General features: G+C 35.6%; 2 protein-coding genes across 5 annotated transcripts; both read right to left on the bottom strand.

The window, feature by feature from the left end:
• Positions 1 to 1843: 1843 nt before the first annotated feature.
• Positions 1844 to 5993, bottom strand: LOC132637360 (pentatricopeptide repeat-containing protein At3g54980, mitochondrial-like). The gene is made up of 6 exons (XM_060354460.1): positions 5308 to 5993; positions 5094 to 5188; positions 4703 to 4794; positions 4304 to 4367; positions 3700 to 3763; positions 1844 to 1946 (listed from the first exon to the last, which is right to left on the bottom strand). The coding sequence occupies exons 1-6, from the start codon at positions 5991 to 5993 to the stop codon at positions 1844 to 1846; spliced, it is 1104 nt and encodes a 367-aa protein (XP_060210443.1).
• Positions 2180 to 13465, bottom strand: LOC132635772 (pentatricopeptide repeat-containing protein At3g54980, mitochondrial-like). Of its 4 annotated transcripts, XM_060352291.1 has the most exons (5): positions 10614 to 13464; positions 8426 to 8626; positions 4304 to 4367; positions 3636 to 3763; positions 2180 to 2664 (listed from the first exon to the last, which is right to left on the bottom strand). In XM_060352291.1, exon 1 carries the CDS (start codon positions 13231 to 13233, stop codon positions 10690 to 10692), a length of 2544 nt encoding a protein of 847 aa, XP_060208274.1. In that variant the 5' UTR covers positions 13234 to 13464; the 3' UTR covers positions 2180 to 2664; positions 3636 to 3763; positions 4304 to 4367; positions 8426 to 8626; positions 10614 to 10689. The 4 variants fall into 4 exon arrangements, with proteins under 4 accessions (XP_060208274.1, XP_060208275.1, XP_060208273.1 ...); XM_060352292.1 differs by lacking the exon at positions 3636 to 3763 and having other exon boundaries at positions 8426 to 8548; positions 10614 to 13465; XM_060352290.1 differs by lacking the exon at positions 3636 to 3763.
• Between the last annotated feature and the right edge of the window lie 493 nt (positions 13466 to 13958).

Raw genomic sequence — 13958 nt, 5'->3', positions numbered from 1 at the left:
AAGAAAAATTGGTAGTTCATTTCAACTCAAATTCTATTTTAATTCAAATTTCAAAAATAATGTATAATGAAAAGATAGGATTCTTATATCATACTTACCCTTATCTTATACTATGAATATATATTATGTAGAATATACATCTCAAAAGCTTTATCCTTAATCACACGATTTATCTTTATTTTAATTCATATTCAAAATATTATTGATCACTCATTCAATACAACCAAAGAATTTAATTATTTTTTTTTAAATATAGAGATTGATGATTTCTCAAAATAAATAAAAAAACCTTTTTTTTAATATTGGAACCATATAGTTGACTTACAATAATTTAGTCTCATCTAATTGCTGAAATGATTTAAATTAATATTTAATTGAAGCCAACTTTTGATTTTGAATTTCATGACAATTAATGACTTAAATAATCTGAGAAAAGCAAATACTTTATCGGATAAAAGACATCTTTGAGTTTATTCTAAATAATTACATATTGGTAGGAATAAAGTTCACCACATTTTTATCTTTCAGGTTAACTTTAAATTTAATGTGGTATTTGATTAGTAGATAACTCTTATTTAAAAGATATCTTTTAATTTGGATGGTCCTACAATTATGATATTGCTAAGTATGAATTTAGCACATTCTTATCTTTCAGTTTTATTATAAACTAAATTGGAATTTGGTAATACGTAACTCTTTCTTAACGGATATGTTTGATCAGTTTGAATAGTCCTATAATTGTGATATTGTTAATTAGGATAAAATTTAGCTTGATAAATGCAGATAAATATTGCTTGTTATAATTAAAAAGTTTAAATTTTATTTCTCATAAATTAATTTACATTTTTGGAATTTGATAAAATTAATTTAAAAACTTTGTCCTAATTCTCATTAACTTTGTCTTAAAATTGTCAAGTGGCTTGTTATTAGTTTGTCACTTGGCTTAACCACATTGCTTGTACCTCTTTTTTTATATATATATAGATTGAAAATTAAAATAAAGTTTAATGTGGATTTGTATTAGTACTAGAAAATAGGAGCTATAATTGGAAAGCGCGAACCTTTGCTTACCAGGTACAAAAAACAATATCATGAAAAGCAGATAACTCCAGATCCAGCAAAACCAATTGGTGTGTTATTTTATACCACCAACAACATGGAATAACTAATTCATGTTTAACTTATACATGGATAAAGTAAGAAAAGAACAAAACTACATTTATCTTTTTCTAAGAAATCAAGAAGGCCAGGTATTCCAGGGTATAGTTGTAAAATTAAAAATAGAAAAAAATATCTTAAATGGTATCTTGTATATTCAATTTTAGTGCATATGGACTCAACACCCAAGAAGAAATAATTTATGTATTACTAATCCTGAATAACTAATCCCTGTATAACTTGTTATCAAACCAAACGGCCCCTTTTCTCATACAAGTCAAGAGTACAAATATTGTTTCGGGTTCTTTTTCCATCCAATTGTCCTTAGGGGAGGAGTAAAGCTTGGAGACTTCTCACACAGCAACTTGTATTTCAAAATTCTAAATTGCATGTGAGCGAAGAGCTAAAATTCCAGTTGAAATAACGTAACAGAATTCAATGTGACACTATCTTCAAATGCAAAGTTATAGTCAACTGTTTGCTGGGCACCAGTAAATAAATCAAGCAAGGTAAAATTCCAGTAGAGAGAACGTAACAGTATTCATGTGTCTACTGTTTTCTGTACGAGACATCAATAAAATACTGTCCATAAAAGCCATTTCAATAATATACAAGAGCCTATCGATGCAGGCTTATGCAATCTCGTACAAGTTCCAGCACAAACAGAGCACTTCCATTTTGATCTTCATTTCAGGCTTAAGCAATCTCGTAGAAGTTCCAGCACAAACAGAGCATCCTCATCTCCATTTACACCAGCAAGCTGAGGAGCACATATGTGTACAAATACACTGCCCCAGCACACATACGATAAAACGAAACCAAAAAAAGTTACCATTTCTAGACCATTCTTGGTTAATAATGCAATTAATATGGTTATTGAAAACCTTAGCATTACTGCTTATATCCAGCATTGTGCTCACACGTATTTATCTGGAGATTTTATTCCTGAAGTCGCGACATCAATATCTAGATGGAAATATTGCTCACTGTATTGCGACAAAGGAAAAGTAAATTCCGAGCAAAACAAACTGAACATTTTATCCAATAGACAAAGAAAAGCTGTACAAGTTTCATTCTTCATCTTCTCTCACTTCTTTTCTTTTTCGATAAAGTAATTTGGAGAGCGACATTTCAGGTCCAAAACAAAGTCTAGCTGTTTACAGAATCCCACACTAATGATTTAAACCTCAGTTTACATGTTTTGCACACAACTTGTTCTCCCTTGGACATTTGACAGAATACCACTTGCATATTTTCTCATAAATAGTTTCCACAAAGGACATACAGTTAAGCGTCAAGCAGTGATGTTCACAAGTCCAGTTGTGATACATGAGAAGCAAAACCGTGATATGCATCCCTGGAACAATTACCAAATTTGCTTTGCAAGCATAAATTTGGTGGAAGTCTCTACAGTCTGCTTTCAAGATTTCAAGAGATCCAAGTAATTGTTTCGCTGTAGTACTTATCTAGTTTTCCTGTGCTGCCTCTTTGAGACTCTTCAGATACCTGAGCATAAATTTGCATTAAGTTAGGCAGGGTTAAAAGCTGAAAAGGAGAGGCCAGGTCTCTTTATTCAAGTGAAAAAGGCAATCATCTGCAAATCGATTTCATCAGGTTTTTCAACCACCGCTATGCCTAACAAGGATACTTATTTGTCATCTCATTTCCGGTCTTTTTTTTTTTTTGAAAAAGGTAACAGGGGAAAAGGTCATCTCATTTCCGGTCTTACAAAAATATGTAAGGGGAATACTAGAACATCCCTAGATAAAGATGAAAAAATAAACCAGCAAGTCTCTCCCTCCTTATTTCCTAGAGCCTCCTATAATTCATATTTGTCTTTTTTCTCACATACCTCAGCAAGAGGATATACAAGATCGTTGAAATCTTTATGATCACACGTTTTAAGCTTTCTCGTATCAGACCTTAAGAAATGGTCAGACACAAGACTCGGCTATTAACAAGAAGGAATTTTTTTTCCTTTTATCTTCTTAAAAGACGGGCCCCCACAAGGTGGATCAACTTACATTATGATTTTGCAAACAGCAAGAAGGACCTGTGTGTGTGTGTGAGAGAGAGAGAGAGAGCATAGTAAAATCGCTTGGTCTCAAAGGAGCCAAAAGATTGTGCTAGGTCCTCAACTGTTACACTTGAGAGAGAGAGGGGTGGGGGGGATGATTAGCAAAATCGCTTTGAATAAAAGGAACCAGCAAATTGTGGAAGGTCTTCAATCAGTACAGTTCTTTTAGCATAAGAAAGAGTTGCCTAACACAATGAAATTTCAGTTGTGGAACATGATCAGACAACCCCCAAAACTTTAGCATTCATCACTCACTACAAAATGAAGAATTCAGCATAAAAACCGGCTACATACTGCTGACCTACACGGTCAATGGCTCTGGAAGAGAATCTGTAGGAACGTGGCTCTATATTAAGGGGCGGCCCTGACTTTGGCAAATTTCAATGGAGGGGAATCATACCTCTATACAATGGTGGCTTAAGATAGCAATCATTTGTTCCTACACTGCAAAATGGCCTCAGAACTGTAGGTATCTATTCCTCAATATATTTGGAGTAAGATGAGTAACGCCTAACACAGCAAGAACAGCTGCATAGCCACAAGGAAAGTAATAGAAAAAGACATAAGGAAGATTTGGGACGCTATCCCACCTAAAATGGGTCATTTGGAAAGAAGGAGAATTGAGATGTTCCGAAAGCAGATCCAGAGGACATCCAATTATTTATAGTTCAAAAATAAAGTCTTTTCTTTTTCCGGATTTTTGGTGTAAGATGGAGAGAGTAAATGGGTAGATAGCTTATTAGCTATCTGCAGCTCTTATTTTTTACTTTCTCCTCTGAAAATATCCAGCATAGTAATGGTGCCTTTGAGTTAATAAGAATAAGATTAACTATCAAAAAGATCATCCGAGTATATCCAAATTAAACTGTTTAAAATTTACCAACCAAAAGAAAAGGATCCAGTTTTTTACTTATTCACCAACATTTACCCGACAGCTTGAACTCATTGATTCAATTTCAAGTTTTTAGAAGACTCAAATTCATTCTAAATCAGATAAAACCATTAAATGAAATCATGAATCAGTGGAACAGCTGACAATTTAGAAAGATGAAGAGCTAGAATTCATACCTTCGAGGGGACGAAGCGAAAGCACTTCATTGGAATTTGGATCCCAAGCATTAAAGCTGTCAACCTAAGAGATATAGAAATGAATGATCATAGTGAAAGCTGAATCTCATTAGCATATAACTCAATTCACTGTAACAACTAGTTACCAAGTTCAATTCAATAGAAATAAATGGTCATAGTGAAGCTCTCTCTCTCTCTCTCTCTCTCTCTCTTTTAATGAGGAACATATTACGGGATTCTTAATAGAACGAAGATCAATTCTCAAGCCTATGAGCAACTAGCTAGAACAGATTTCAATATGAAACAATAAATTGCTATTATTTTTCCAAATGCCAAAGAATTTTCTCTAAACCAATGAACAGACTCAAATGGACGAATAAACAATAAGAACAAGAATACATCATCAGCCATGAAATTAAAATTGCTATAATTATATATGAGATTGAGGAGTAATTCAAAATGCAATGGAAACAATATGACAATTGACGTACCTATAATTGGGAAACATAGTAAAACAGACACAGAAATAAACCACATAGAATCACCAGCAGATATTAAATCTGACCAAGATCCAAATTATTTGATTGCAATTGTGCCCTTAAGTAAAGCTATACAGAATGTACCAAACAAAAAACATGTGTCCAGATTTTCCAGGAACTGCAAAGGAAAATATCAACTATCACGTTCAGTTTACCTTGCAGACAGCAGAGACATGTGACAAGAATGAAAGGCAATATATCTCGTCAACAAATTACTAGAGGGTATCTGGTTCATTGCGGCATTGGAATACCATGAGCCAAACTATTTCCTTTTAACTTTCCACACAGAATATCAATAGTCACATCATCGGGCTTAAGACCTTTCTCACACATTTCATCATGCAACCTTGAAGTGTCCAGCAATTAGTGTATTATAAATCAGAACATTAGGAGTCTTACTCTTTTTATACATCTCCTCCTCCAAGACCTTGTGCACATCCTCAACCTTCTTTATTGCCTTTTAACTTTCCACATAGAATATCAATAGTCGCATCATCGGGCTTAAGACCTTTGTCAAGCATCTCATCATGCAACCTAAATGCCTCTTCTAAATTTCCCTCCTTGAAGTGTCCAGCAAATAGTGTATTATAAATCAGAACACTAGGAGTCTTACTCTTTTTATACATCTCCTCTAAGACCTTGTGCGCATTCTCAACCTGACCTTTATTGCAAAGACCGTGTACAAGAACAGTATATGTGATGTCATCAGGCATTATACCCTTTCCGATCATCTCAGTGTACAAATCAGACGCCACAACTATTTTACCATCCTCCAAAAGGCCATCAATCAATGTGGTGTATGTTTCCAGTTCACATGGAATGCCTCCATTGATCATCCTATCATGCAAGACTAGTGCTGCTTCCATATTATTTACATTTCTAAAACCACTTATCATGCTGTTATAGACAAATAGGTTAGGAGAGAGACCAACTTGAAGGATTTCATCAAAAAGTTCAAAAGCATTTTTCATGTCTCTTCGTTTGCAAAATCCATCTATAAGAACAGCATGTGCAATGACATCTAACTTAATTTCTCTATTTCTCATCTCATTCAGCAATTTTAAAGCTAGATCAATGTTATTGCTTTTGCATAACCCACCAATCAAAGTTGTGTAAGTGACTACATATGGGGAAATCCCACTATCACACATCTCTCTATAAACAACTAATGCTGAGCTGACATCAGCTTCCTTCAAAAATCAATCTATTAGGCTATTGCGGCCTCCATCATATCTTTTTGTGGAAAATGTAGTAGGATTTGAGGTTTGTATCTTTCCAATCCACCTATCTTTTTACTAAGTTTAACCAACTCTATATTGGGGCAGATGGTCATCTTAGGATATGTAAAGCCTTTTTCCTTTATTGCAGACTTCTGATACCCATGCAATATTGGTCAAAATATTGGAAAAGAATAGTTTTGTTACACAAGAATTTATCTTGAGTCCACTGCAATTTGGACTGCATATTCTCGGCCTCGTTATTATTGCTTGGTATGTCTCTATGTCTTCCTCTTTGAGTTTGTACACTAATATGGACTAGTGTCCATCTTCATCACATGTGTGTTTTCACTCATTGTGTGTGTTCTGGACTCCTTTTTTTTTTTTTTTCAAAAGAGTTGTCTATCAGTTATGTTGTTAATGTTTTGTGTATGTGTTAAAATGAAATGAACTGAGTAGAGCGGGATAGTAACAAAGGATTTACATACCCAACCCAACTAGTTTTTGATTGAATTGTTTTATGGATTACACTTATATGATTTATGATAAACGATTGAGCTGCATTATGGAAACTGACTGAAACTTCCTCTTTGAAGACAAAAGACAAAATTCTTTTGTGTGAAACAGATTGCTGAGGAGCACAAAGAAAAAAATTAAAGAAATTGGGAGAGAACTTGAGAATTTCTTCATTTTGGCTTATGAAGCTAACCAGCATGTTTAAATAAAAGTTCTCATATTTTCTCCAGCAAATGGATGGGAAAGGATAGGTAGTTTAACCAACTGGTTTTGTTGATTCTTCTCAGATACTAAATTTAACAAATTAGAACTTGTAAGTTGCATCTTTCACAATCTAAAGTGCATTATGCTTAAGTAAACGTGTTGGGCGGAGTAAAGCTTATCGTTTTATTTGATTACAAAGTGTCGAAGTCAATGCTCATATTTGGCATAGACGAGCAAAGATAAAAATCTTAGTCAAATGCTTAACATCTAGTAACTGACAGTTCCTCTAAAATTTTCGAATGATATTCAGTACACGAGAGTTTTCGGTTAACTGCTTCTTCAGTTACCTTTTTTCATATGCTTAAAAATCATTACAAGTAATCTTATTTTAGATTACAGTTGAATGCTTCGTTTATGAAGAACTTGGAACGCATAATTGGCTAACATTTTTAAGGTAAAAATGCAGTACTGTTTTGATATTAGGCCAGATGTAGCTTGGTATACCTTGTAGTAATTGGTTCAAGTTGCCCCGGGCTTTGGTGTAGTGGTAAGAGGGCAACACGTAATGTGTAGATTAGGCGCATGTCTCGAGTTCAAAGGTTGCGGTAGATGAAACCCATTAAGCGGAGAAGGGTAGAGGCCCTAGAGGGGCGAGTCCATTATCCTTAAGAAAAGGTCATTGTCTTGAGTTATCCTAAACTTAGTCCATTATTCTTACTTCTCATGTCCGTTAAACCCACAGGCAACAAACAACTATGCAGTATTTCCTTGGTCACAATTTATGTGGCATATTTTCCTTTTTAGTCTGTCCTAAAAAGAATATCATACTTCCTTATTTAGAAACAACCTGACTTTAAACTTCCATTTTACCCTTAAATGAGATGATTTCTAGCCACATAAATGTGTATCTTTCTTAACCTCGGCGCCCAATCACCAGCACATAAATTAGGACGGAGGGATTATTGGAAGAGTGTAGGTGATTTTATGGACAGGCTTATAGATTGCAGAAGACCTGCTTGAGTTGGAAAGTAAATAATCAACACTTTTTGTCATTCTTAACATTATGGGAGTAAACTGGATAATGCCAAGGAGCTCAATGGAGCTACTGCAGGGCTAGCTCTTTGATGGGGTGGGAAAGGCAAAGGTGAAAACCTTAGCTCATCCCCTCTGCTATTTTGTGGACCATTTGGAAGTATGCAAGAATTTTTGAAAGCAAAACCGAATATGTAATTAGCATCAATTACTGATGTATCTCTATACTTTTTTTTTTTTGTTTGGTGTAACATGGCTATTGCAAATGATATAGAAGCTATGTCAGATTTTTTGGGCTCTTTTCACTTGAGCAGTGATGATCTGCTCTCTCTGTATATTCCTTTACAACACTTCCTTGTTGCTGTATTTTCAATAAAGTAACCTTTAACAATCAAAAAAAATTGTTAAAGACTAGTTAGACATGGGAGTTTAGTATAATTAGGGTGCAAATGTGGTTTATTGGCGACCAAAAATCATTGCTGTATAAGTTCGATACTGGTGTATATAGTGCAATCAACTAAGGGTTTTTGAATATTTATTTATTTTGCAAAACACAAGAATCACTGGAAATACTTTACTGCGGGCCAAAAGGAAACCTTTATCCTTTGAAGTACCTGAATTCAACAGTCAGCTTCTTCGGACCCCTGGCCCTTTACTGGGACGGACTGAAAGAACAGTGGAAAAGGAACAGCTGCAGCAGCCAGAGTACTGGGATGAGCTGCTTCAAGCTTGTCAACCTGTAGATGATTTCCTTGCATTTAAAACTTTTGGTAATGGGAAGGACTTATCAACTTACTCTATCCATGCCAATGATTCTGCAAAATCAGATAGAAGTGATGAGGAAAATAATGCATACGTTGTTTCATCAAGTCTAATTGAAAGATGGGGAAGTGCTATGGGTATCCTTCTTCCTGTTTATTCCTACAGCTTCCTCGGTTTCTTATGTCATAATAAAGCTCTCTCTGCTCGTCAATTGTTATTTGGTTACATCCTTAAAGGATCACAGATATTGTCTATCCTCATTCAAAGCGTTGCTGTTGTTTTACAAAAAGCTATTACAGATATGTGAAAGGTACTGGCTCCCTGTTGACAACTGTCCAGGTAAAGCTTTAAAGTATCATCCTGTTGTTTATTTTTCTCCTTGAATATGTTTTCTTTTTTCTGTTATTTTTTATAATATAATATAACAATTAAGAAAGTCACTGTAGCTTCTAAAAGTTGGTTTCACTACTCCATGGGATTACCTTGATATTATCTCTTGTTTCGGTTTTCCGTAGAAATGGAGAAGGAAACTGAATAGCTGAATGCAAATTTTTGGTAAATCTAAGAAAAATAAGATATCAGACATGTAACCATGCTTCTGCATAACATGGAGGATAAATTGATTACTGTTCTTCGCAGCCCATTACAATAAGTAGTTCCGCTTTCTTTATAATTTTACGAGAGTTTTTCCTTATCTTTTATGCCTGTTTCTGTATTTAAATTAATCCAAGACCCTCACTTGATCTTTTTGTTTCTGTGAGACCCATGTGCGTCTTGTTCACGATGATCACATGGGTTCGTTTTTACCGCAAGTTGTGGTTGTTATGGAGGTTTATCTCTCTTCCCTCCCCCTCGAACAGCCAAATGTTCTTTTAGATGCTAGATATTTCAGTAATAGGAGCAGTTATAGCACCTAAGGATGTTCTAGCCGTCAATGAAGGTGGAATGAAGGCTATAAGAGACGAGAATTACATTATGTTAATTACAGCTAATAATACTTATGTGAGGATGGTCATTGCTTGCCAAGTGGCATTTGTGGGGCAGTGTTGTCAAAGGCGCGCTTAAGCCCTGAAGCGAGGCTCAAAACGCGTTGAGCGCTTCTCCTCGCTTTATGTGCGCTTCATGTCATCATCAAGGCTCAAAGACATACTTTTCCTGGCTAATGAGCCTGTCTTGAAGGGGTGACACTAGATAATTTATATTTCACTTTATCGTAATGTTTTTACAATTCATTTGTCTACATATTTGTTATTCATGCTTATTATTATTAGTCTTGGACTAAACATATATAGATTTGTATTTTTGCACCATTGCGCCTTTTTTCATTAAAGCCCACGCTTTATTTGCGCTTTGCGCTTAAAGCCCCAGCTGACCTTAGAGCTTTTTTTACGCTTTTTGCTTTTGATAACACTGTTGTGGGGCCCACAATAACGCATCATTCATATATCTCCCTCTCTCTACACACATCAGCCCAGCAAACCCCCCACCCCCGCCCACCCCTTCTTTTTCTTTCATTTTCTTCTTCTTTCCCTCCTGCTCTCCTTCTCTTTCTCTCTCTTTTAATGAGGAGCATATTACTGCACTCTTAGTAGAACGAAGACCAATTCTCAAGCCTGTGAGCAACCACCTAGAACAGATTTCATTATGAAACAATAAATTGCTATTATTTTTCCAAATGCCAAAAAATTATCTCTAAACCAATGAACAGGCTCAAATGGACAAATAAACAATAAGAACAAGAATACATCATCAGCCATGAAATTAAAATTGCTATAATTATGTATGAGATTGAGGAATAATTCAAAATGCAATGGAAACAATATGACAATTGACCTACCTATAATTGGGAAACATAGTAAAACAGATACAGAAATAAACCACATAGAATCACCAGCAGATATTAAATCTGACCAAGAGCCAAATTATTTGATTGCAATTGTGCTCTTAACTAAAGCTATACAGAATGTACCAAACAAAAAACATGTGTCCAGATTTTCCAGGAACTGCAAAGGAAAATATCAACTATCACGTTCAGTTTACCTTGCAGACAGCAGAGACATGTGACAAGAATGAAAGCCAATATATCTCGTCAACAAATTACTGGAGGGTATCTGGTTCATTGCGGCATTGGAATACCATGAGCCAAACTATTTCCTTTTAACTTTCCACATAGAATATCAATAGTCGCATCCTCGGGCTTAAGACCTTTGTCAAGCATCTCATCATGCAACCTAAATGCCTCTTCTAAATTTCCCTCCTTGAAGTGTCCAGCAATTAGTGTATTATAAATCAGAACACTAGGAGTCTTATTCTTTTTATACATCTCCTCTAAGACCTTGTGCGCATTCTCAACCTGACCTTTATTGCAAAGACCGTGTACAAGAACAGTATATGTGATGTCATCAGGCATTATACCCTTTCCAATCATCTCAGTGTACAAATCAGACGCCACAACTATTTTTCCATCCTTCAAAAGCCCATCAATCAATGTGGTGTATGTTTCCAAATCACATGGAATGCCTTCATTGATCATCCTCTCATGCAAGACTAGTGCTGCTTCCATATTATTTACATTTCTAAAACCACTTATCATGCTGTTATAGACAAATAGGTTAGGAGAGAGACCAACTTGACGGATTTCATCAAAAAGTTCAGAAGCATTTTTCATATCTCTTCTTTTGCAAAATCCATCTATAAGAACAGCATATGCAATGACATCCAACTTAATTTCTCTATTTCTCATCTCATTCAGCATTTTTAAAGCTAGATCAATGTTATTGCTTTTGCATAACCCATCAATCAAAGTTGTGTAAGTGACAACATCTGGGGAAATCCCACTATCACACATCTCTCTATAAACAGCTAATGCTGAGCTGACATCATCTTCCTTCAAAAATCCATCTATTAAGCTATTGTAAGACATGCAAGTTGGTACTGCCACAATCTTCTTAAGAAGATCTTTTGCCTCCGACGTTTTTCCGACTTTAGACATACCACTGATTATGGTATTGAATGTGTAGTCAGTAGGGTCAATTCCTGAAGAGACCATTTGATCAAACAAGTTCTCAGCTTTATCAGCGTCACCTTTTCTGAAATACCCGTCAATCAAAATGCTATAAGTTACAACATTAGCTTTCAAATGCCTTTCCGGCAACTGAGAGAACAAATCCAATGCTTTGTCCATATTCCCATTTCTGCAATTTCCAAGAATCATATTGTTGTACGAAGTTATAGTAGGTAAAACTCCATTATCAACCATCTGATCCCATACTTTTTTAGCTTCATCCATTCGACCCTTCTTACAGAACCAGGCTATTATACTATTGTAAACGAAAACATTAGCCGTCCCTGAATTTATTGCCTCGTCAAACACATTCATTGCTTCATCTAACAAGTTAGCACTCAAAAATCCCTTTATTAACGAATTGTCAACAAAAGCATTAGACTTAATACCTGCAAGTTTCATTTGCCCGTAAAGTTCTACTGCTTTTTCAATATTCCCATTTTTACAGCAACCTTCCATTAAAACTGCAAATGTCACCTTGTTCGGAGTGAGTCCATACTCGACCAATTTGTCAAACAAATCCAAAGCACTTGATAAATTGCCCTGGACATGATACCCTTTCATCAAACTTGTTGCAACCACCAAATTCATCGGATGCCCATTACTTAGCATTTCATCCTTGAGCCTTAATGCCTCAACCATATTCCCTTGTTTTATAGAAGCCGTAATTATGTTCGTATACGTGCCGTCTGAAGGAACCCAACCCTTGCCTTTCATTTCCTCCAACAACTCCAATGCTAAACTTAGATTTTCCTCCTTACAAGCAACATAAACACAAAGGGTATACAATCTCGCGTCAAGCTTAATCACCCCACTCTTCTTGGCCTCCTCGAAAAGCTTCAACGCCTCGTCCGTTTTCCCTTCCCTGAGACAAGCAGACATCAAAATATGCACAGTACGAGAATCGTAACGGGTCCCTCTAGACACTATATCAGTATACAAATCTCGCGCTACACCAATCATGTCCTGCCTCACCAACGCCTTTAAAAGCTTGTTCACAGTCGGGACCCACAGCATTATATCATGTTCAACCATCCCATTAAAACAATCAATAGCGTCACTCAATCTATTAACTTTCACACAACTATTTATCAAAAAGTCGAAAACTCGAGGGTTTGACTCAAATCCAAAACTCTTAGCACAATCAACTAAACCATTAAAAACAAGAGTAGCAGATGGACCAGAGTCACTAGAAGCATAATAATCAAGCAAACGACGAGCTTTATGTTGATGCATTGTAGAACTTACTAATATGTGAAGCAAAACAAAGAAAGGGTCAGATTTAGCATGTATAAATCCCCTTTGTTGCCTAGCAGTTTGAAAGTACCTATAAGCTGAATCAGGGTCATCTCTGTAGCTCAAAAGAACATCAACTACATGATCTTTTAAATGGTTATTATCATCAAAAGGTACATACTTTTTAGAAATTTGAGGGTTTAAGATGGGTTTTTCAAGAGAATCTGAGGGGGGAGGTTCAAGAATTTGTGTTTGTTGATTTGTTAGTGAGTTTGAGGTTGAAGTAATGCATAAATGGCGTTTACAAAGGCGAATTAGCCATGGAGGAACATGTGAAGAAGAAGGTTTCATTTTTAGCATAGTTTGTTTGTTTGTTTGTTAGCGCTATAACCCTGGACTTCAAGAATGCTTTCTTTTTTCATTAAAGGCTACAAGAATAACTCATCTGGGTTGTGTTTTATTTGACATCCTAAAATGTCATGAAATAGCTTTTTAGTCCTCATGTTTTTGATTCATCGCCAATTTGTCTTCAACCTTCATTGGCATTTTCACTTGCTCTTACCTCCTCTCTTCTTTTTTTTTTTTTTTTTGGGTTGGGTTTTGGTTGGTCTTTCCATATGATGAAAATAAATCTTGACAAAAAAGTATTTATTTAAGCAATTAATTTAATTAACTATATATAATAAATAAAAGTAAGCCTTTGGTCATCCAAGGGCGTTCCCATAAATTAATTAATGCATGAGTTATTTCTATGAACACGTGTCTGCTTTTCATGTTCCCACGTGGTGCTGTAAGAGAACTCCCTTTTTTTTTTTTAGGTTTTGTGCCACCTAGTGGCTATTTTATTAATAAAGTAAAGGTTCAACAAAAACAAAAGGTCTTTGAAAACGTGAAACACAACAGAAAGCAAATAGACTTAAGCTAAGTGAAAAGGGAAAGTGCAGCCATTGAAGTCAATCTGAGCGGCCCGTTGCTGCTGGTTCTTTGACGTTGCTGGTGATGATTTGGCCTTCGTCCCTCCACAAAATTCCATCTTTGAAGCTCCTTGAACACAGGTTTGTTGCTTGATCTCCCTACTGATTTCT

Source organism: Lycium barbarum, chromosome 4 (assembly GCF_019175385.1).
Source record: "Lycium barbarum isolate Lr01 chromosome 4, ASM1917538v2, whole genome shotgun sequence".
NCBI classification, from domain to species: Eukaryota; Viridiplantae; Streptophyta; class Magnoliopsida; order Solanales; family Solanaceae; genus Lycium; species Lycium barbarum.
The sequence above is the reverse complement of the archived record's forward strand: the minus strand, read 5'-3'. Positions and strand labels throughout refer to the sequence as shown.